This window comes from Equus caballus, chromosome 5, assembly GCF_041296265.1.
Source record: "Equus caballus isolate H_3958 breed thoroughbred chromosome 5, TB-T2T, whole genome shotgun sequence".
In the NCBI taxonomy this organism is placed as follows: domain Eukaryota; kingdom Metazoa; phylum Chordata; class Mammalia; order Perissodactyla; family Equidae; genus Equus; species Equus caballus.
Genome location: NC_091688.1, coordinates 37,964,867 through 37,986,089, shown reverse-complemented (window position 1 = coordinate 37,986,089; position 21,223 = coordinate 37,964,867). Strand labels below are relative to the sequence as shown.

The following is a 21,223-nucleotide window of genomic DNA, read 5'->3' as shown; positions in this document are numbered from 1 at the left end:
ATTCTTCAGATCTCCCAACTTAGAAATATTTTTAAATTGCTTTCTCTATTTGTTGCTTAATCTACCCATTGAATTTTCAGTTACACTGATTGGAGTTTTATTTCTAGAGTCTTAATTTGCTTTTATAAAGTCTGTTATGTTTTGACCATGTCTCCTTCTTTTCTGGTATTATTTCTTTTTATATCTTTAAGCTTTAACATATCATTTCCTCTATGTGTGATTTCTTGAGGATCTAACTTCTTGTTTTTTTGTCTGCCAACTTTCCTCCATGATGAATTATTTTTTCTCTGTGTTCTCTAATTTTGGATTGTGGTCTCATATTAGGAAAGACTTTACATATGGAAATCTTTTTCAGTTTGTGTTAAGGGTGCTTCTCTTGAGATTAACTTTCTTTAAATTTCACTAAGTGTCTCAGAGTTATTAAAAACTTGGAATCACTTTTTATTTTAATTTATTGGATCATATACTTCAAGATCACACAAGTAGAATATTTTCAAACTTGTGATTAGTAAGTCCCAGAATGAGAAACAAACAAAAGCCAAAGCAACATTCAGTGAACACACAGACCAGCAAGCTTCCTCCCCTGTACAATTGGGTGGATATTTTCTTGGACTAGATGAGAGTGTAGTAGAAGCTTCAGTTGCATCTGTCTCCTTGTTTGCCTGGTCTCAAGGCCTTGTCTCCTGATCCAAGTGACCACAAAAGCCAAACACTTTGGAACCTGTACAAGGCCTCCTATGGTCAAGTGTTAGTTCTTGCTTCCCTCTCTGGGTTCCCATTTTCTTCTTTTTTTGTTCCCTAGGGGGTTTCCTTTATTTTATTGTGAATGCAGATCTGCATTTGAAGAATTAAAAGACATTTTTTCTCTTGACTTTCTGGTTGTTTGCATCATATGTCTTGTCAGGTTGCATGGGCTGCCATCTTGCCTGAAATAGAATCCATAATTATGTCTTATATATTTACACACAAGAATCCAATGGCCAGGTGATAAAATGAAGCTTTAGGCTTGATCATCAGTCAGGGAAAAGGAACTGAGATGAGATTGATGGGATAGGGAGTATGAGAAAATGGAAAGCAGGACTTGAGAGCTGAGATGAAGGCTAAGTGGAGAATGATAGTGAAGATATGAAAGAGTGAGAAAGGAGGGAGAAACAGAGTGCAGAAAGAGAAGAATACATGAGTGGGAAGGAACAGGAGCCCATAGAAGTAAGACACATGGAATGTCAGAGCCAAAAATGATAATAGAAAATATTCAGTTCTTTCAATCCAGTCATTTTACAGATAAGGAAACTGAGGCCAGAATGTTGATATTTCACAGATACATGGTATGCAGCGGGTGTCCCACACAGTAATTCTTCTTGACTCTCAGTCTATAGATCATTTTACTGTAAAATCTTTGCTGTGAGAGGCAAGAAGCACACCAACCAGATGCAGGAAGAGCTACTGGGAGCCAGAAAGGTGAGAGAAAAACTTGAAGCAGAGTGGAAGGGAAAATGAGAAGCTCAGTAAAAGGTCCAAGGTTATAAGAGCAGAAGATTTCTCTAGCTTGGAAGTTGAAGTTTCTGTTGGTGGTGAGGGGATGTCAGATGAGTGTGGGGCTATGTGGGGAGGGGAGGTCACGTCTGGATTCTGAGGAGAGCTTTACAGAAGAGGGAGGAATTCAAGAGCCATGATGGTGTTTGGGAAAGTGTTACCAAAACCAAAGAAGGTTTGCCTGCTGGCAAGTTAAATAAGACTCTCTACCAGAAGTAGTTGTCTCACAAAGTAAAGTATACTTGTAGTAAACAGGAGACCATGGGACATCATTTCCAAAGTCATGACATCCCCAACAATGGAAAGCAGGGACATTTATTTAGGATGGAGAATGAGTATTCAAAAGGCAAAGGTGGGCATTTGCTTGTGCAGGCTCAGTTGTAAAACACAGTTCCAGATACACTGCAGGTTATGGTAATAAGGCCTATGATCCTCCTGGAGAGATTTTAGCATTAAAAATAAGGCCAAGGTCATAGATGTAGCTCTTGTGGTGAGGCTGCAGCTGGTTGAGAGTGGTCGGTGATTGCATCTCTTTAACATAAGAGAAGGAAAAAGAACAATTTGGAAAAACAGTTAAATCATTCCAAACCCACCCTTGAGTTCCTCTGGGCAACCAGTTGGTGACAAAATCCCTCCCCTAGTTCTTATACTACTCCTTGTTCTTGAGGGGCACAGATTTAAGGTCCATCTTCTGTAACTGCTTCCTGCTAAGCATGGGTGTTGTCATAGGGAGCAGCAAAGGAGCCAAATTTCAAGCCAATCACAAACAGGTTTGTGGATCACCACAGGCATAGCACCGAGTTATTTGTTGCAACCATCTGTAATTTTATAACCTCAATGTCTTTAGTAGATGTTTAGGATCTGGGCATACTTATTCACTCCAGATTCCACCAGCTCTTCTATAGTCTAGATACTGGGCTGCCCATCCTTCTCTGATGGACCTAGTCTTGATGCCCAGGAACATGCAACCTCCTTGGAAGTATATTGTGTCTAAATGGTATGGGGTTGGTTAGGATCCAGGGCACAGCCTGGGATGGATAGCCAGTCATTACTTATCTGTCTAGTGTTGCTGAGACAAGAGTTTCAAACTTAGAGAGTGGTTTGCAGGAAAACTTGGAGTCATCAATTGTCTGTGATAATCTCTCTTGATGTTTCGACATGGGTGCCTTTTTTACCCTTGTGTGGAGGATCTAAGGTGTGGCTCCTTCTAATTTTAGGGATGAGTGAGTGGTTAATTACACCAGCTGAGGCCCTACCCAAACAGGATTTTGCTGATATCTAGGCAACCCCAAACAGGGAACTATTTCTTTTAACAACACTTTTATTACCTCATTCGCTGTTTCCAACCCACAAGGAAAGGCTTCAATGCATCCAGTTAATGTATTCAGAAATAATAAGAGGTATTTGTATGCTCCAGGGCCTGTGGGCATAACAGTAAATTCAACTTTCCAGTCTTCTGGTAAAGTTTCCCGAATTTGAGTTGCTTTGGCCAGGGGAGGTACAGGAGGTCTGGTTTGTACATTATTCTTCTGACAACTGATGAGGATTTTTAGGCTGCTTAATTTTAAAACGGTTTATGATGAGGACTTTTAGGCTGGTTACTTTTAAAACTGGAGGTGAGAAGCAGGCTCCGAGGACTGGAATTTTGCTTGCCCTTTTGAGACATTTGCGTTTGTGAAGGAAGGGGGGATGACCTTGTAGGGACCTGAAATTGGCCACCCCAGGATATGTCTCTTTGGCATCAGGATTGTTTTGGGCTGATTGCTTTCGATAAACTGGGACAGGGAAGGAGGCTCTGGGGAATGGAACTTGCCCTTGTTGGGACACATTTACATTTGTAAGGTAAATCTCTATCTGTAAAAGGTGCCTCCCTCTCTGTACCTGGAAGAAGAAGAGAGATGACCTTATCCCTAGAAATTCTTAATGGGGAAGGCAAGAACTTAAGTTGGTCGCTGTCTGGCAATCTCATGTAACTGGTTTAGGGTGGTGGCGTCTAACCTTTCTAACCTTTACTTAATCCGATTTGATTCTTGTCTAAAAGTCATGGGATCACCCAATGACAAGACCCCACCTGCACTGATACTATTTTAACTTTTTTTCATGTTCTTTCCTTTGTCTTGTAAAGAGATGAATCATATACCTATGCCTTAAATTTAGCCCTAACCCTCAACTCGGGGCAGCAGCAGGAGCTCTGACTGCCCGTGGGTCCTGTCCCTACGCACCAGCTCTGCCTGCCCATGGGTCCTGTCCCCATGCCAGCGGGGGCAGCAGCAGCTGCTCTGCCTGCCCATGGGCCCTGTCCCCATGCCAGCGGGGGCAGCAGCAGCAGCAGCAGAAATTCTGACTGCCCATGGGTCCTGTCCCCATGCTATTCTACTCTCTAAATAAAAGAGCACTACTGCCCCATGCCCGCGGGGTCCCAGAGGTGTGGGAAAGGGGAAAGGGCTGAAAATTCTAATCCCCAAATCACACAATTGGTTTCCTTGGCAACCAGCCCTCACTCTTAGGGGCTTTCCAAAAGTCACCTTATTAACATAAATTCAGGTGTACTTGAAAGGGGCTTGTTAGGCATAACAAAAGACACCCATTTCACCTTTATTCCTCAGGGGTTATTTCAGTAACTGAGGACTAAAGTAATTATTATAACAAAAGATGTCCCTAGGGCTCTTATGTGGGAAATTAGAAGAGTTTTAGGAGCTCTGTGCCAGAAACAAAATGAAGATATTTCCTATTATAAATCCAGGCTGCCCATGGGTCCTGTCCCCATGCTAGTGTGGGGACCTGGAATTGGCCACCCGAAGATATGTCTCTTTGGCATCAGGATTATTTGAGGCTGATTACTTTTGATAAACTGGGACAGGGAAGGAGGCTCTGAGGAATGGAACTTGCCCTTCCTTAGGACACATTTACATTTGTAAGGTAAATCTCTATCTGTAAAAGCTGCCTCCTTCTCTGTACCAGGAAGAAGAAAGGCGATGACCTACTCTCCAAAAACTCTTAATCAATACCAAAGGCAAGGACTTAAAATCTGCATTTTATTGTGCTAGTCTGGTAACCTCCTGTAACTGACTTCCCTCCCCCTCCCAACGCTGGCATCTCCTTAAAGATTAAGCATCTTTCTTTAGGCTGGGAACCGATTGCGGCGCTCATCTGTGACCCCGCCCCCCCCCCCCCCCCCAGCGCGAGGCAACACACCTGCCACCCTGCACGCTCACTGAGACAGCAGACCTATCTGCCATTTCCATCAAGCGCTGTGCTGACAGAGCAGCCTCGTGACTATTGTAAAAGGGACTTTTCAATCACATGTGAAACACCCCCTTTGGGGGCTATATAACCACTCTGTGCACCCCACTTCTTCGGTGCCCTTTCTTCCTTCGGGAAGAGAGGCCCTGGGCCAGCACTGTAGAGCATTGACTGTACTAAGGTCTTGAACACATCTGTATTCCCCTATTCGTAGCCCTTTAAGGGGTAACATGGGAGTGTTCTATGGAAATCTCCATGGCCTGCTAGATCCCTGTCCTAAAAGCCTATTGATTACAGGCAAGATTCCTCTTGATGGCTTCTGGCTTCAAGGGGTATTGTTTTACCTGGGGCCAATGATCTGTCTGCTTCAATTTTATCTTTGCTGGCATGGCACTCTCTGCTCTCTCCACCTGTCCTTGTGATGCGGGGTCGGTGAGCCGAGGAGTCAAAAGAAAGATTTGGACTATCAAGATCTGGCAGTAGTGCTCTTTTATTTAGAGAATAGTGCGGAATAGCATGAGGACTGGACCCATGGGCAGTCAGAGCTGCTGCTGACATGGGGAGCTGCTGCTGCTGCTGCCACTGCAAACATGGGTCGAGAGTAAGGCTAAATTTAAGGCATAGGTATGTGAGTTATCTCTTTATAAGACAAAGAAAAGAATATGTAAAAAAGTTAAAATGGTATCACTGCAGGTGGGGTCTGGCTATTGGGTGGTCCTGTAACTTTTAGATAAGAATCAAATCGGATTAAGTAACTGCCAGAAATCACCTCTTAAATATTATCTTCAGCTAAAGACAAAGGAGGATATTGGGGTGGGGGGTCAGTTACATGAGGTTTCCAGACAGTAAAACAACTTAAGTCCTTGCCTTCCCCATTAAGAGTTTCCAGAGATAAGCCCATCCCCCCTTCCTCCTGGCACAGAGAGGGAGGCATCTTTACAGATGGAGATTTCCCTTACAAATGTAGATGTTTCCCAACAAAGGGTAAGCAAACTCCAGTCCTCTTCTCATCTGCAGTTTTAAAACTAACCAGCCTAAGATAATCCTCATCACTTGTGCCCAAAATTCTGAGTGAGCACAGTTTAAAAAATTTAGCAGAAACTCTCCCTTCTCAAGTGCTGGTGAATCCTGTGATAGGGCAATAAGCTCAACTTCCTGACTTTTTTGGACTCAGATCTCTATTTTATCTTGTTACCAGCTTATTGAGGCCCTTAACTTAGATAGCATGTCCCTCCATAGAAGGGGAACAGGGCATTCTGGTACATACAGAAAAGAATGCTTCAGTATTTTTGATCCTATTTCACAGGTCAAGGGCTCCAGAAATCTTTGGTCTCTCTCTTTTTTGTGATATCTCTTTTATGCCACACTTTTGTTTAGAAAGGTTTCCCTTTGTGAGCATTCAACATGGAGAATGTGGCTCCAGTATGGAGCAAGAATTTTAACATATCTCCTCCTACTGCCAAGGTCACCCAGGGCTCCTAGAGTCAACTGGGGAGTTCCACAGCCCTATCACATTTCATCGATAGTCAAGGGAAGTTGCCATGGCTCAGTTTTGTTTAATCACTTCCTTCTGTCGAAAAAATAATCCATAACCAATCTATAAATGAAAATTTGGGAGAGTTTATTCTGAGCTGAAATGTGAGGACCATGGCCCATGGCCTTTCTTCCCGAAGGAAGACAGGGAACCAAAGAAGTGAGGTGTACAGAGTGGTTATATACCCCAATACAGGACATTTCACATATGATTGAAATGTCCCTCCCACAATAGTCACAAGATTGCCCTGTCGGCCCATCGCTTGATGGATACAGCAGGTAGTGGGTCTGCTATCTTGGCGGGCATAGCAGGAGGCAAGTCTATTGTCTCGAGCTTGGTGGTCACAGGTGAGCGCAGCAATCCATTCCTAGCCTAAGGAAAGATGCTTAATCCTTAAGGGAATGGCAATGTTGGGAGGGGGAGGGAAGTTACACCTTTATCTCAAGGGCCTTTGTTCTTGCCATAGGGAATATCTAAAGCAGATATACAATGCATGCTCAACGGCCTCAGTCAGGCCTTTTGGAAAGACAAGATCAGGCCGAATTAGGTTTACACAAAATGGCTTCCTCATATACTCCAATATATCCTATTGCTTGCCATTTTTATTTGTCACTTCTATGGGGATGGTTCAGACAGTCCTGCCACCAATGGCCTTCCTGTTTGCAGCAAGCACACTGATTACCCCAGAACTTTGTTTGTGACTTTCTGGTCCCTCTGTGGGGGCCAGAGTGACTCACCCATGGCATATTTCTTCTCTCCCTCAGGTTACCTTGAGTAGACTGGAGGGCCACAGCTAGGAGAGTGGCTTGCCTTTTCACCTTCTTGTCTTCCTGTTCATTCTTGGAGTCATCCTGGTTATTGAACACTCTAAATGCAGCCTCTACTAGTTGTGCAGGATTAGTATCAGAGCCTATAGGCAATTTTTAGAGTTTCCTGTGGATGTCTGGAGCAATTTGAGATATGACATAGGCATTAAGAACCACTTTACTGGCTTGGACCTTAGGGCCCAAATTTGTATATGGCCTGAAACAGTCCTGCAGCCTCTGGAAAAAAAAAAAAGAGGAGGGGTTTTCCTCAGGGCCCTGTTAGATCTGTCTTAATTTAGACCAGTTAATAGGGGACTGGTTTATTATTTTCCTGGCTTTCAAAAGCAGATCCCAAAAATAGCTTTTCTTGATCATTAGGAACATTGGGACTCCATTCAAGGTCAATCCTTGGCACAGCCTGTTCACCAGGCCTGCGAATGTCTGATCCTGGCTCTTATTCACTATCTGCTTGTTCTCTAGCTTTTAACAGAACAGACGACATTTCCTCCATGCTAAGTTAACAGACTTTGAATATCTTCCCAGTTTGGATTATGAGTGGAGAAGATTCCCTTTGTCAGGTTTATGAATTCCTCTGGGTCAGCCTTCAGTCTTTTAGTGTGTGCCTTCCAATTATACAAATCAGAGGTGGAAAAGGGGATGTGCACATTAATAATTCTCCCCTTACCATAAGGCACCTATTTTAGTGTCACTCACTAGTTTCCCTGAGGAACCCAAGGATGGGTTTAGAAACATTTAACTGTTTTTGCAAATTGTTCTTTTTCCTTTTGTTATGTTAAGGTGATGCAATCAACAACAACCCTGAATCAGATCAAGCCTCATCACAAGAGCTATATGTATGGTCTTTGCCTTATTTTTAATGCTAAGATCTCTCCAGGAGGAGCTTAGGCCTCGTTATTGTAAACTGCAGTGTATGTGGAAGCATGCTTTCCAGCTGAGCCTGCATAAGCAAATAACCACCTCTCTCTTTTGAGTATTCATTCCCCATCTGAAATAAAAGGTCCCAGCTTCCCTTTGTTTGAGGATGCCATGACTCTGGAAATGATTCCTCATGGTCTCCTATTTGCTGCAGATATGCCTTACATGGTGAGACAAGTACTTCTGGTCAAGAGTCTCATTTAACTCACCAGGATGGAACCCATTTGGTTTCAGTAATGTTAGGGGACACATCCCAGGTTTATGATTGGTTTCTCATCTAGTTGTACTATCTGGAAGAGGAGGGTGAGGATCTTTTGTTGTTGGAGAGTCCAACTCCTGTAGAGGGGTTGCTTAGGGGGAACAGTAAGAGGTTTGACATTGTTATGGCCTCTGGTTTAAGCAGAGGTGAGGAAAGGGAAGAAGGTGGAGGTCTCTCAGGGCTCACCAGCTGGTCTGACAGTGGGGCTAAAGCTGGAGTATGTGAGTGAGGTGGGCTCTGAGGTGGGCTTCCCTTAGTCCCATGTTTCCTCATTTGGAAGAGCAGGTCCTCCTCATCAGAAAGATCTTGTAAAATGGGAAGTATTTTTGAAGTCTTCGATTCAACCTTTAACCCTTCATTTAGACATAGTGCCATGAAGCACTGTACACAAGGGATTGCTTCCCATTTCTTGGTTCTTTTGCAAAATAGATCTAATTGTAGTATGGAGTTAACATTTAAGGTCCCATTTTCTGGCCATTTTTTTCCCCATTTTCCAGTGAATATTGCAGCCAGGCTGTGTTACATAAGAAGATCATCTGCTCTCAGGTCAATAGGGAATATCCAAAGTCCTTCCAATTCTGGAAGATGCAGCCCAATGGGCTTTCCTTTGAGATAGAGCTTGCTTTCCCCATATTCTAGTGTCTTTTCTTATGGGTTGTTTCTAACCTCCCTGGAGCAACTTGCAATAGTTAGTGGTGATGCAGATGCCACAAGGTTGGGTCCAGAAAAGGTTTAGCATCCTAATATCCTGAAACTAGACTCAGACCAAATAATGAAATCCTTAAAAAAAAAAAAAGACCTGGGAGTCCAGAAAAGCCAGACTGTGGAAAAACAAGATTGATGTCAAATGAAGTGTCCTTGACAAAAAGGTTAATGTTAAGCGACCTTGACTAAAAGAAACAAACAAACAAAAAGACTCCGTAATTCCAGAAGACGTTTAACTCCATGTAAGGGGACCCCTCCTCTGATCACAGGCACAACACAAATACAGTCTCCATGACTTCAGGGGGACCTTGAACCCCCACCTTGTCACTCCAGAGCTGACTCAAATCCCTGACTAGTCAACGAGGATTTCTCCTGTTCCTCAGAACCAAGCATCAGTCCTTCTGGAGTGGCTGGGTCATGCAATACTTCCAACCAGGGGGGACTCTCACTCCCCTGAGCCAAGCTACCTCTGCATGGGGAATTGAATCCTGAAGCCAGTTTCCAACACACAAACTTTATGAGACAACTATAAAGAAATAACTCTTATAGCCATGCTGTGGGGTTGGCTTCACTGACCTCCATTGAGACATCCTCTGAGCAAAGCACTCACTGTGGCTGCTGGGTCTCCTGATGGGGCAGTGATGTCAAGATGGTGGCAATAAGCACCATGAAAGGCTAAGCTCCACATTGGGAGCCAAGTTATTACCGAAACCAAAGTAAATTCGCCTTCTGGTGAGTTAAATGAGGTTCTCCACCAGAAGGAGTTGTCTCACAAGGTAAAGTATATTTGTGGGAAATAGGAGACCATGAGGAATCATTTCCAAAATCATGGTGTCCCCGAACAAAGGGAAGTAGAGAGCTTTTATTTCAGGTAGGGAATGAATATTCAAAAAGAAGAAGTGGGTACTGTCTTGTACAGGTTCAGTTGGAAAGCATGCTTCCACATACACTGCATGTTATAGTAATAAGGCCTAAGCTTCTCCTGGAGAAATGTTAGCATTAAAAATAAGGCACAGGTCATAGGCATAGCTCTTGTGGTGAGGCTTGGTCTGGTTCAAGGTGGTTGGTGATTGCATCTTCTTACCATAAGGAAAAGAAAAAAAAAAAAACACTTTGGAAGAACAGTTAAATGCTTCCAAACCTACATTTGAGTTCCTCTGTGAAGCTAGTCAGTGACAGAAGGAGTAAATAAGACCTGTTAGGAAGAACATAAGCAAGCTTCTTGCCTGAGCACCAAAGATTCAAGAATAGGGATCCCAGGGAGTTCTGGTGACACAAGAAAGAATGCTGGATGCCCCTAGGATAGCTGAGATACCCTGCCTGGTTGAGTTCTAATCAAGATATATCCCACACATCCCAGTTTTCTCGCCTGGGATTTCCTATGTCTGGGAGCACACAATTATCAGTGACGTCTATAGCCATCTCCTTCTCTCCCAATCCTTTTTGTTTTTTTATCCTGGTCCTGAATTACCTGCCCCTGCCCTCATTTTATCCCTTGACTGTTGCCTCCAGTTCTGCTTTTTCTCAGCTCTCCCAGTTCTTAATATCCTGAAGCTCCCAAGAAGCTCCTTTCATTTCTCCTCTTTCAGGTCTTGTCCTTCATCCTCCATAGCTGAATGTGCACTGGCAAGCCTGGCTGGTTGAAAGCTTCAGACCACAGTGGGATCCTCACTCAAGTATCAGCTGCATCCTGCATCCATGATCAGGATTAACTTTGCCCACAGGGCTGAGCTGAAGAAATTTGTGGCTCTGCTCCATTTCTCTTTGTAATCCTTCTCCTTCTCCCTCTCAGCCTCCTCTTCTACTTCCTCCTGCTTCCATTTTCCTCCTCCTTCTGATGAGGATTTTTAGGCTGGTTAGTTTTAAAACTACAGATGAGATTCAGGCTCCAAGGAGTGGAATTTGTTTTGCCCCTTTGTTGGGAAACATTTACATTTCTAAGGGAAACCTCTATCTGTGAAGATGCCTCCCTCTCTGTGCCAGGAAGAAGGGGGAATGGTCTTATCTGTAGAAGCTCTTAATGGGGAAGGCAAGAACTTAAGTTGGTTGCTGTCTGGCAATCTCATGTAACTGGTTTAGGGTGGTGACGTCTAACCTTTCTAACCTTTACTTAATCCGATTTGATTCTTGTCTAAAAGTCATGGGATCACTCAATGACCAGACCCCACCTGCACTGATACCATTTTAACTTTTTTTTCATGTTCTTTCCTTTGTCTTCGTAAAGAGATGACTCACATACCTATGCCTTAAATTTAGCCCTAACCCTCAACTCGGGGCAGCAGCAGGAGCTCTGACTGCCCGTGGGTCCTGTCCCCATGCTATTCCACACTATTCTCTAAATAAAAGAGCACTACTGCCAGATCTTAAGAGTCTAAGAAATCTTTCTTTCGACTCCTCGGCTCACCGACCCCACATCACTTCTGCTTTCCTACTTCTCCTCTAACCCCCTTCTCTTCTCCACATCCTCTTCCTTCTCCTTTGCTCTTCCTCTTTGATTCATCCTCCTCGTCCTGTATGTTTTATGCCTCTTGGTGTCTGACCATCTCCCAAGACTTTGGTCTCAGAACTCCATTCCTCATTTAATTGTCTTCCTTCTCCTTCCTACCCAAACTCAAAATGCTCCCCTTTACTTTCTCTACCCCACACTCAAGGATATAAGCACTGGGGCTATATAATTTTAGAGGTACAGTGAAAAATGAAAATGTGAGTCTTCATACTCAAACAGTGGAAAAAATTGCTTTTAAAGATAATATAAAAAAAATTCTGTTCTTTTGATGTTTCTCTCTTTCAACCTGTCATGATGTTTTATTGTTGTTGCTATTTTTGTTGTTTCTTTGTTTAATTTGTTAGTGTCACTCTCCCTTGGGAACAATGACTTACAGGACAAGTGCAGATACTCTTAGGTGACTGTGGGCTCCACTCCTCTTGCTTTTCATGTGTGTTTAATAATTTTTGGTCAAAATGCTGACATCTTGTGTAGAACAATAGATACTCAAGGTAAACAGTATTTTTGAGGGGGTTCTGGAAGTGGGCATGCCTTTTCTTTTTTTCTAAGCATAGAGTGTGGAGGTTTGAATGAATTTGGTCAGGAGTTAACTGGGCTTATGTTTTGTTGTTGTTTCAACAGTCTTCAAATTTCTCCAGCATTACTTTGTTTGTAGGGTGGGGCTGTTTGCCAGAGGGTTTTCTTAATGTCTGCTTCCCTCTCAGGATTTTGTATGTCCTTTGTGCTGTGTCTCAAGAGGAATTATCTCCATACTCTTGCTCCTCTTCCTGACTTAAGGGCTCTCGTGACTTGATGCTTGCTAACCTGCTTGGGAGAGGGAGGAGGGACATTGTCTTTGCTCTAGTTCAGACTCATTCTTAGGCAGGAGCTTTGTTCTTTAGGTTTTCTTTATGGGCCTTTAAGAATTCCTGACTTTCTCTTCAAGGTATGGAACCTCTAATAGTCCAGAACAGGAAGGTTTTCTGTCTTTTGTCAATTTTTCTTTTTCCCCCAGCTACAGTGTGTTTTCTCATGCTCTGAAGGCAACAGGGCTTTCTGCCCTTCCCCCACCAGGTTAAGGCTTTTTTCTGTGTGGTAGGTGGGGAGAAAGATCTGGTAGGGACTTCCTGCCTTTCTCATGTAATAGCTGCTCTCATACCTCAAGCTTGCACCACCAGAAAGGATTTCTCTGGTCTGTGTCCTTGTCTCTAATCTTTCAGGAGCCCCTGGTGAAGTCCATGGAAAATCCTTCGAGATATAAGTCAATTTCCTGTGTCTATGGCTCTCAGGGGTTCTACATGCTCCTGTTTTTTGTTTGTTTGTTTGTTTTTTTGTGTGTGTGTGATTTGATAACAATTTGTCTGATTTATTCTTACCGGCTTATTTAGCATCTGACATCTGTCCCAAGTCAGCAAGCATTTGCACCCCCTGTTTCCTTAGAGCAGTCTGTCTTTCCTTAGATTCCGGGTTATGGGTTGCCCTGTTGTTTCTGCTTTCTGGAATATTCAGGAGAAGTTGTGATTTTCATTATCCCTTGTTTTTAAATTATAAGTATAGGATAGAAGCTCTTTCCAGCTTTCTATGTTTTAATCTTAATTTTCCCAAAAATTATTTCCTTCTTAAATTAGCCTGAGATAATTTCTGTTTCCTTGTTATTCAAGAAATAATGAAATAAACAGTCTAAACACATTTATCCAGATGAGACAAAGCACAAACAAGTATTTAAGAGTGGTGAAATATTTATAAACACCATGAAAAATGAAGGCCAGAATATCCAGTGGACTAGCTTATGATAAGATAAGCACGGAACATTCAAGTAGGAACGATAAGAAGGGAATCTTGGATAAATAATTCTAGAATACTCTATTCACTTCCCACAAGTTCTCACTGGTTTGTTGTTATAAGTAATAGGTTTACAGCAGGACCCTCTGTGTAAACTCCCCATTTGTTGGCATATGCTTTCATCCTAAATAAAATAATAAGATTCCAATTTCACCAAGTAGGGTTACAAGTAGCACTTTCTCATGTTTTAAAAAAAATTCATGTTGAAGATATTCATAATTTGAAAAAATCATTGGATGACTGAACCGAATTTATTCATTTGTTCAAAACTATTCATTGACTACCTACCACTTGCCAGGCACTCTGTTAGATGTTGGGGATCCAGCACAATAGGGCTATAGATGTAACAGCCCCAGCAAACCACTGAAGTCTAGAAGTTGAGTGGACAAACTTCAGTTAAGGGTCATCATTTTAGAAGATATTGTTTTAAGCATGTTGTTTTTGTCTAGAGAGTCTCTAGAGTATAATAAAACTCAGCACACTAAGATTTATATATCTTGAAAAAAAGATTTATATATCTTCATTTAAGTATTTTTCTTCTCAAGTAGACTAACAGTTCCTTGAATAAAGTGATCACATTGTCAACAACGGGATATTCATGAGAGTAGCAAGATGCTTGGATCTAAGCACATGCTAAGTGACTCGTGAGTGAATATACATCACTCAAGTCAAACAGGCTTTTTCTTTATGTGTTTTAGTGTTCCTGTGGTCTCTGTGATGGATACTGGTTCTTCCCTAAGAGTAATGGAGAATTGGTGGTAATTTATATTGTTACACAGGGCAATCATAGGGATTCTGAAAAAGAAAATACGGCAATCAGTGAGACTCAGAGAAATGAGTGAGTTGGGGTGGAGGTGAGACAGGGGAAGAGAATATTTGGGGAATATTCATAAGATCTAGAGAAGGACAGAGTGACTGAAAAGAGTAGGGAAATGAGAAGATTAGGTAGGGTCATGAGAAGATTAGGTAGGGTCCTGTGAAGCCATTTAGTTTCATGCTTTTATTGGATGAGAGAGAAAAAAAAAGGTCTAGAAGTAAAGTGACTTTCCAATGCCACACAAGAGTTGTTCCACAGGAAATGAACTAGCGGAAGATGAAAAAATTGGAAACTAGAGCAAAGAGAGAAACTAGGAGCCAGAGACATGAGTAAGAACTGGGGGTGAAATGAGTCTGAACAGGCAGTCCACAGAACTGGAGGGGAAATGAGGTTCTGAGAAGACAGTCCAGGGTTTAAGGAAGGAGTAGACAGTGATTAATGAGAGGCTTTTCTGTTGGTTGGAGAAGGAAGTCAGAATAGAGGCATTGTGGAGTAGGTTTGTTTAGAACAGAAATCAAAGACCAACTTTTCTGAGAGAAGGAAAGAACATCTACAGATGAAATGCGGTTTCTGCAGCTTTCATTGCTAGTGATTCTCCTCCCAGGTTGTGACAATAAAGATGGTAAGAAGTCTGGCATTTGCCAAGTTGGGTGCAAGAGGGTCTGTGTGCGTGTGTGTGTGTGTGGAGGGTTTTCCCAAGTATATATCTGGAGGGTGAGAATGTCAGCCTCATTCCATTCTGACTATCCCTGACCAAATCCCTGTGCCCCTCTGAGGGTTGAATTTAAAGCATGGGGCTCTGGGGCAGGCAAGCATCTGGTAAGATAACTATGGCTCCCCTTTCCTTCCGATTCTAAGTTTCCCCTCTCTAGTACCCTTCTTTCTCCTTTCTGCCTCCCTCTCAATATCTGTTTTTGTCCTCATTTTATCTGTTCTTTTGCCACAGGCTTCCAGGAGCCGATCTCCTTCGAAATCATCCGGATCCATACCTTTTACAGCCGTTCCTGGGTACAAACTCTGGGCTCAATTTGGGTGGATGAGTTGCAGACTCATAAGTGGGACAGCAACTCAGGCAATTACATTTTCCTGTGGCCATGGTCCAAGGGCAACTTCAGCAATGAGGAGTGGATAGAACAAGAAAAGTTATGCTCTACGTTCTCCATTCAATTAATTCGGGCATTTCAGAACCGTGCCAGTCAATGGCAGCTTGAATGTGAGTTCAGTTCCTTCCATGGGATGTGGGGATATGAGTGGGAGGTGTGTGTGTATGTGTCTCATTGAGTTTCCTATTCCTCTGAGACAGCTTCCTCTCACTTCTGAACCTTACCTCTCCTGATCATTAAACTGCTATTATACACTTTGGGGAAAGAGGTATAACGCAGACCCTGATTTTTCAAAAGCTTCAAGTTTTCTGCTGCTTACAAACTCTCCTCTCATTGACTGCAGGTTTGTGCCTTATTATCTTCCATTAGTAGTCTCCTGTGATCAGCCCCTTCTCTGGACTCCAACCAGAAACCCTCAGCTTCCTCAATCTTTGATTGACTCCTTAGGTGTGATTTTCTCCCCCATTCCATCCCTTCAGCAATTTCCGCTGATACATTCATTGTAACCTATTGCATTCCATTCGCCCTAGATTATTATAATCCCAACTCTTTCACACTGAGTCCTACCTTATTCTCTTGCTCACACTATTCATGTTGCTTTCTGTAAACAACTTTCCCCCTTCTTGGTGTCATCTGTCTCTTCCTCTGTCTCCAACTACCACCAATTCCTCTTTTTCTAAACCTCTTCCGAAACCAAACTTTGCTCAATTCCCTCAAATCTCCTAAACTTCTCCCTTCTCATTCTATCATCTTTTGCTTCCATTCATTTCATTTTTTTACTTCCTCTTTCCATTAATTGCCAACACTTCTTCCCCAGATCCCTTTGAGGTACAGACAACAGCAGGTTATGAGCTGCGCTTTGGGGAAACTTCAGTAGGCTTCATACGGGTTGCTTATCAAGGATCAGATTTCATAAGCTTCCAGAACACTTCATGGTTGCCATCTCCACAGGGTGGAAGTAGGGCTCAGGATGCCTGTAGACTATTCAATTTGAATCAAGTCGGCCTAGAAATAGCAGACAGGTTCCTCAGTGACACCTGCCCACGTCTCCTCCTGGGAATTCTTGATGCGGGGAAGGCAGATCTCCAGCGACAAGGTCAGTCCTGCACCCTTCCTCTAACTCTTCTCTATTCTACAATCACACCTTTCCATCAACCCTTGCCTATGAAGGAACCAAGAGGGAGAGGGAATAATGGGTGACAGATTCCTAGATGTGGGGAAGATGTGTATATGTAAACTGATAATAGATATGAACCACTAAATCTATGTTAGAGTCCTCATCTCAATATCTTTCTTCTCCTCTGCAGTAAAGCCAGAGGCCTGGCTGTCCACAGGCCCCAGTTCCGGTCCTGGCCATCTGACGCTTGTTTGTCATGTCTCTGGCTTCCATCCGAAGCCTATTTGGGTGATGTGGATGCAGGGCGAGCAGGAGCATCCTGGCACTCAGCGAAGTGACATCTTGCCCAATGCAGATGGGACATGGTATCTTCGGAAGTCCTTGGATGTGGAAGCCATTGAGGCAGCTGGCCTGTCTTGTCGCGTGAGACACAGCAGTCTAGGAGGCCAGGACATCATCCTCTCCTGGGGTAAGGAAGAACTGGGGCCCAAGCTGGGAAAGGGAGTAGGTGGTCCTCCAGAAGAGTAGCAGGGCCAGATGGAAAATTTGGGTTTCTAGGGACTTCAGACCCAAAAGAAATAAAAGTAAGTTACCCAAGAAATAGAAAAGTGGAAAATGAGGTATGTGCAGATGTAATGGGATATTGAGGGTTAGATGAAGGATTGATCTCAGAAGAGGGATGAGAGAAGAAATAGGAAGAGAGGAGATTGATGAGATAGACACTCAAATGAACAAAGGAATACTAGGGGAATACAATAGAGTTTGGTGGATTTGAACTAACACCCAGTGTTCAACCAAATCCACAGAAAATGACAGCTCCATGGGCTTGATCTTCGCGGGAGTGATAGTGTCCCTGGTCCTTCTGACAGGTCTGGCATTTTGGCTTAGGAAACGCCGGTGAGTTCTTTGTATCCATCCTTCCCAGTTTTTGCCCCATTCCCCACTTGTCTTACCATCCTGTTTGTTTTCTCTCTCCTCGGCTCTCTTCCTCCCTTCCTTCTTACCCCTCACTTCTCACCTCCACCTCATGTAGAGTGATCTCCATCTCTGTCTCTATTCTTGTCAGGAAACCCTGTGCAACTCCAAGAACTCCTCTCCCTTCACAATGAGATCCCAGCAGTACAGGGGCTCAGGATTTATCTAAACCAAACATGAAGATGACATCCACTCAACTCTTCTTGTCCAATATTTTTTGTTGTTTATTTCTGCTTGATGATCAGTTTTCAACATAAGCTAAATGTGATTTTTCAGGATTTGTTGTTCTGACCTGGGTTCCAGGACTTTAGAAGTCAAAATTTAACTCTGAATAGAATGAGTTCCTAGCAACCCCCACATATTCAAATATTAATAGTCATCAGGTCCTTTTGAGATGTCACTTCCTCCAGAGGGCCTACCCTGATTTACAAGTGGAAGCAGTCTCTGCCTTGTCTGAACTCCCAGCACATTTGAACTGTACTTTGCCAAATCCACTTCTTGCTTCCTGCCCTTGATTGCCGCTGTTTGGATCCCTTTTCCCATTATAAGTTTAAGCTTTCAGAGGACAAAGTCCACATCTTTTTAGTATTTGTATCCTTGGTCAAGTGTCTTACCTTATGTAACATGTTCACAATAAAAATCTGTGTTGAATTTATGCCAAATTTATTGTCTTTTCTTGTTCTTTTCCTTCTTGAGTGTTTGTAGTTGAGACATTTGATGCTCCTCTTGTTAAAAGTCTTCTCACTTGGCCAAGAAACTCACACTTTCCTAGTTCCTTAGTGACTTCTCTGAGCCCCTGAGGAGAAGCACAATGTTGCCTCTGACCATTCTTATTATTGAACTGTAGAGACCTATCGGAGTGAAACTATTGCTCCAGGTATTCTAAACAAGATGAGGAAGGCAGAAGGTAGGCCCTTGCTATTCAGTGTGGTTGAGGGACACACAGCAGAGTTATCACCTTGGAACTTGCTAGAAATATGGAATCCTAGGTGTCAGACTTACTGAATCATAATTTGCATTTATCAAAATCAGCAGAGAATTCATAAGTGCATTAAAATTTGAGAAGCACTGGGGCCGGCTCCATGGCCGAGTGGTTAAGTTCTCGCTTTCCGCCACGGCGGCCCAGGGTTCGGATCCTGGGCATGGACATGGCACCCCTCGTCAGGCCACTTTGAGGTGGCGGTCCACATCCCACAACTAGAAGGACGTGCAACTAAGATACACAACTGTGTACAGGGGGGCGGTTTGGGTAGAAAAAGCAGAAAAAAAATAAAAAGATTGGCAACAGTTGTTAGCCCAGGCGCCAATCTTTAAAAAAAAAAAAATTTGAGAAGCACTGATATAGGTATTGTAAGGTGTCAGTGAAGAGAATAGAAGATGTCAAAAAGAGAACAGGAATGTTGATGCTCAAGATTGACATTAGATCAAGGCAAAGAGAGAATATACAGTACATCCTCCCTATTCATGTCTGTTGTGTTAAAGTCACTGGGAACACTGAGTTAGTGAATATTGAGCCATCACTTCTATGGGAAATACAAGGCTAGGTTCCTGTGAGCCTCTGATCAGCACATTAGTATCAACTGACGAATACATAGCATTGTTTTAAGTGTATTTCTCTGTAAAGTCACCTTATTTAATATATACACTTCCAAATAATATGTTTATAATATTTATATATGCAGTATGCCTTTATAATAAAACACCAGCCAAACATTGTTTAACATTTTCCCCACCCTCGGTAATGTGATAGTAAATTTCTTGGGCCCTCAGTGACACAGTCGTGCTGTCCACTAAGTTTTTAATAACAAACAAAAAGCAGTCATCATCTCTTGAATCCACAGATCTAGCTCCTTTTCCAACTTTCCATAGCTTCATGAAAGCGTTATTGACATTTCTTTAACACTCTGAAGTGGCTCCACGTACAGATCAGCGAATGTCCTCTACCTTTTTCTGGAGTTACTGCATTGTTGACTCATTAACACTGAACTCATGGCCATAACACTGCAACTCATCCTAGAATAAAGCTTAATCTATGTGTGCATTTTCTCCATAAGCCATATCACAGCTTTCTCATGCTTAGGAACACTAGACAGAACTTTAGCACTATGCTTCAGGGCCCTTTGAACCAGAAAACCAACAACCATGAGCAGAAACGTGCAGAAAATGTGGCACTAAAGAGCTGTGAAAAGGACACTTGTTTACAGTGTGAGAACTGAAAAAAGGAGGCATAGAGGTACCTTATTGGGTCTCAGCTAGAAACGCATGAGGAGGGTGACAAATTTTGCTTCACTCTGCAGGTGTCCATGAATGACTGTGAAACTGTTGTGAGTAATTATTTGGGGGTTACAAATAAATTTCAGCAGGCAGGCAAATTAGCAAATACAGAATTTATGAATAATGAAGATCGACTCTTTCTGAATAATGACTCCAAACAGCAGTATGAGTCAACATACATATTGGTAAACTTCAATTACTTTAGGATTCACTAATTATTTCAACAACTAATTCTTAAGCACTTGCTATGTAGCAGAGACTTGTTAGGTATCAAGCAGTGGAGGAGAAAGCTCGTCACTATCTTCCAAGTGTGAAAATTTTGCCTTCTTAATTTGATTCTACAGTTTACTGTTTTCACTGTTTGTTGTTTCTTTCTTAGCATGACAATTTATTTGGATTGCACTAAGGGAAATGGACTTAACTCTAATTTGTCTAGGGGGCTGAACGAGGATGCCTAAGGCAAGTAGAACATCCAGAGGGAACCAGTGCAGGTGGCAGCAGCCGCACATTTGGAAATTTGGGAAAATAAAATTGAGATAGGTGAGAGGGAAAGGTGAAAACTATGGGATGGGAGAGAGCAAGCAGTGGGACCGCTGCAGTCTTCCTACCTGGGTTACACCAGTTGGTTGCTTCTCTAGGCTCCAATTTACCTTTTCACCCTAATACAGCAGCCATGTGATTTTTGGTTGGTTGACTCCATCGTCCTCTGCGGTCCTGGACTCTGATCAGCCTAAGGCAATCATGAGAAAGCATCCTTAAAGATGTGATAGGCTAAAGGATGAACAGGTAATCAATAATTTCAGTGAAATCATGACATAGATCCCACTTATCCTTGCTTGGGGTGTTCAGGGCCAGGCACCCGCTCTAAGGTGGCACAGTCTATAGGAAGCGTGCTTCTTGTGTCTGAATGTAGGGGAAAGTGATGTTGTCTCTAGTCTTGGATTTTATGCTATGAGGATAAAGATTGAAACAACTAAAGCCATTTCTTTAGCATCAGAGAAGCAAGCCTGAGGATGAAATTATACAGGCAAGAAGACAGAGAAATTTTGTACTTGAAATTTTCTAAGAGGGTAGATCTTAAGTGTTCTTACCATAAAAGAGAAGAAGAAAACCAAAGAACATGGTGAGTATGTGAGGCGATGGGTATGTTAATTGGCTTGTTTGTTGTGATTATTTTACAACATATATGTACATCAAAACATCAAGTTGTACACTTTAAATATATACAACTTTCATTTATCATTTATAAGTCAGTAATTCTGAAAACAACAAAATGTTAAAAAAAAGTCATTAGACAGCACGTGAAAGGATCTAGATTGAACTTCGCTAATGCCTGAATGACTCTCGATTCTCAGTTACGTCAGTCAATAAATTCCCTTTATTTTTTCAGCCCAAGAAGTTGGATATTCTCTCATTTGTGACTGAAAGCATCCTCTCTGGTGTATGTGAACCTCAGGGAACTCTTGGCTAAATTTTACTCTTACTTGCAACATTTCTCTAACTTCCCTCTTCCTTTTCCTCTGTTTTTTAAAATTGATTTCTTCCTCTTCTGCTTTTTTCTTATTCATGTTCTCATGTTATTAAATTCTTACGC

The 21,223-nt window shown here is 42.5% G+C and overlaps 1 protein-coding gene and 1 long non-coding RNA gene across 4 annotated transcripts in view; one reads left to right on the top strand and one right to left on the bottom strand.

The window, feature by feature from the left end:
- Positions 1–327: 327 nt before the first annotated feature.
- Positions 328–21,223, bottom strand: part of LOC111773503 (uncharacterized) — a 32,928-nt gene continuing 12,032 nt past the window's right edge. Inside the window, exons 3-4 of the long non-coding RNA XR_002808001.2 lie at positions 20,238–20,359; positions 328–926 (exon numbers count right to left, since the gene is read on the bottom strand). This is a non-coding gene — a long non-coding RNA (uncharacterized lncRNA). The remainder of the gene's footprint in view (positions 927–20,237; positions 20,360–21,223) is intronic.
- Positions 14,270–18,017, top strand: CD1A4 (CD1a4 molecule). 3 transcript variants are annotated; one of them, XM_005609926.4, is made up of 6 exons: positions 14,270–14,782; positions 15,107–15,373; positions 16,081–16,359; positions 16,571–16,849; positions 17,187–17,277; positions 17,447–18,017. In XM_005609926.4, the coding sequence occupies exons 1-6, from the start codon at positions 14,722–14,724 to the stop codon at positions 17,487–17,489; spliced, it is 1,020 nt and encodes a 339-aa protein (XP_005609983.2). In that variant the 5' UTR covers positions 14,270–14,721; the 3' UTR covers positions 17,490–18,017. The 3 variants fall into 3 exon arrangements, with proteins under 3 accessions (XP_005609983.2, XP_023496026.2, NP_001239227.1); XM_023640258.2 differs by having other exon boundaries at positions 14,410–14,782; positions 16,736–16,849; NM_001252298.1 differs by having other exon boundaries at positions 14,722–14,782; positions 17,414–17,489.

Excerpts from the sequence above, each read along its gene's own strand:
- CD1A4 (NM_001252298.1), top strand. The coding sequence starts at position 14,722 with ATGCGGTTTCTGCAGCTTTCATTGCTAGTGATTCTCCTCCCAGGTTGT. Across the intron at positions 14,783-15,106 it reads AGGTTGTGACAATAAAGATG|GCTTCCAGGAGCCGATCTCC; the intron begins GTAAGAAGTCTG and ends CTTTTGCCACAG. Across the intron at positions 16,850-17,186 it reads GGACATCATCCTCTCCTGGG|AAAATGACAGCTCCATGGGC; the intron begins GTAAGGAAGAAC and ends CCAAATCCACAG.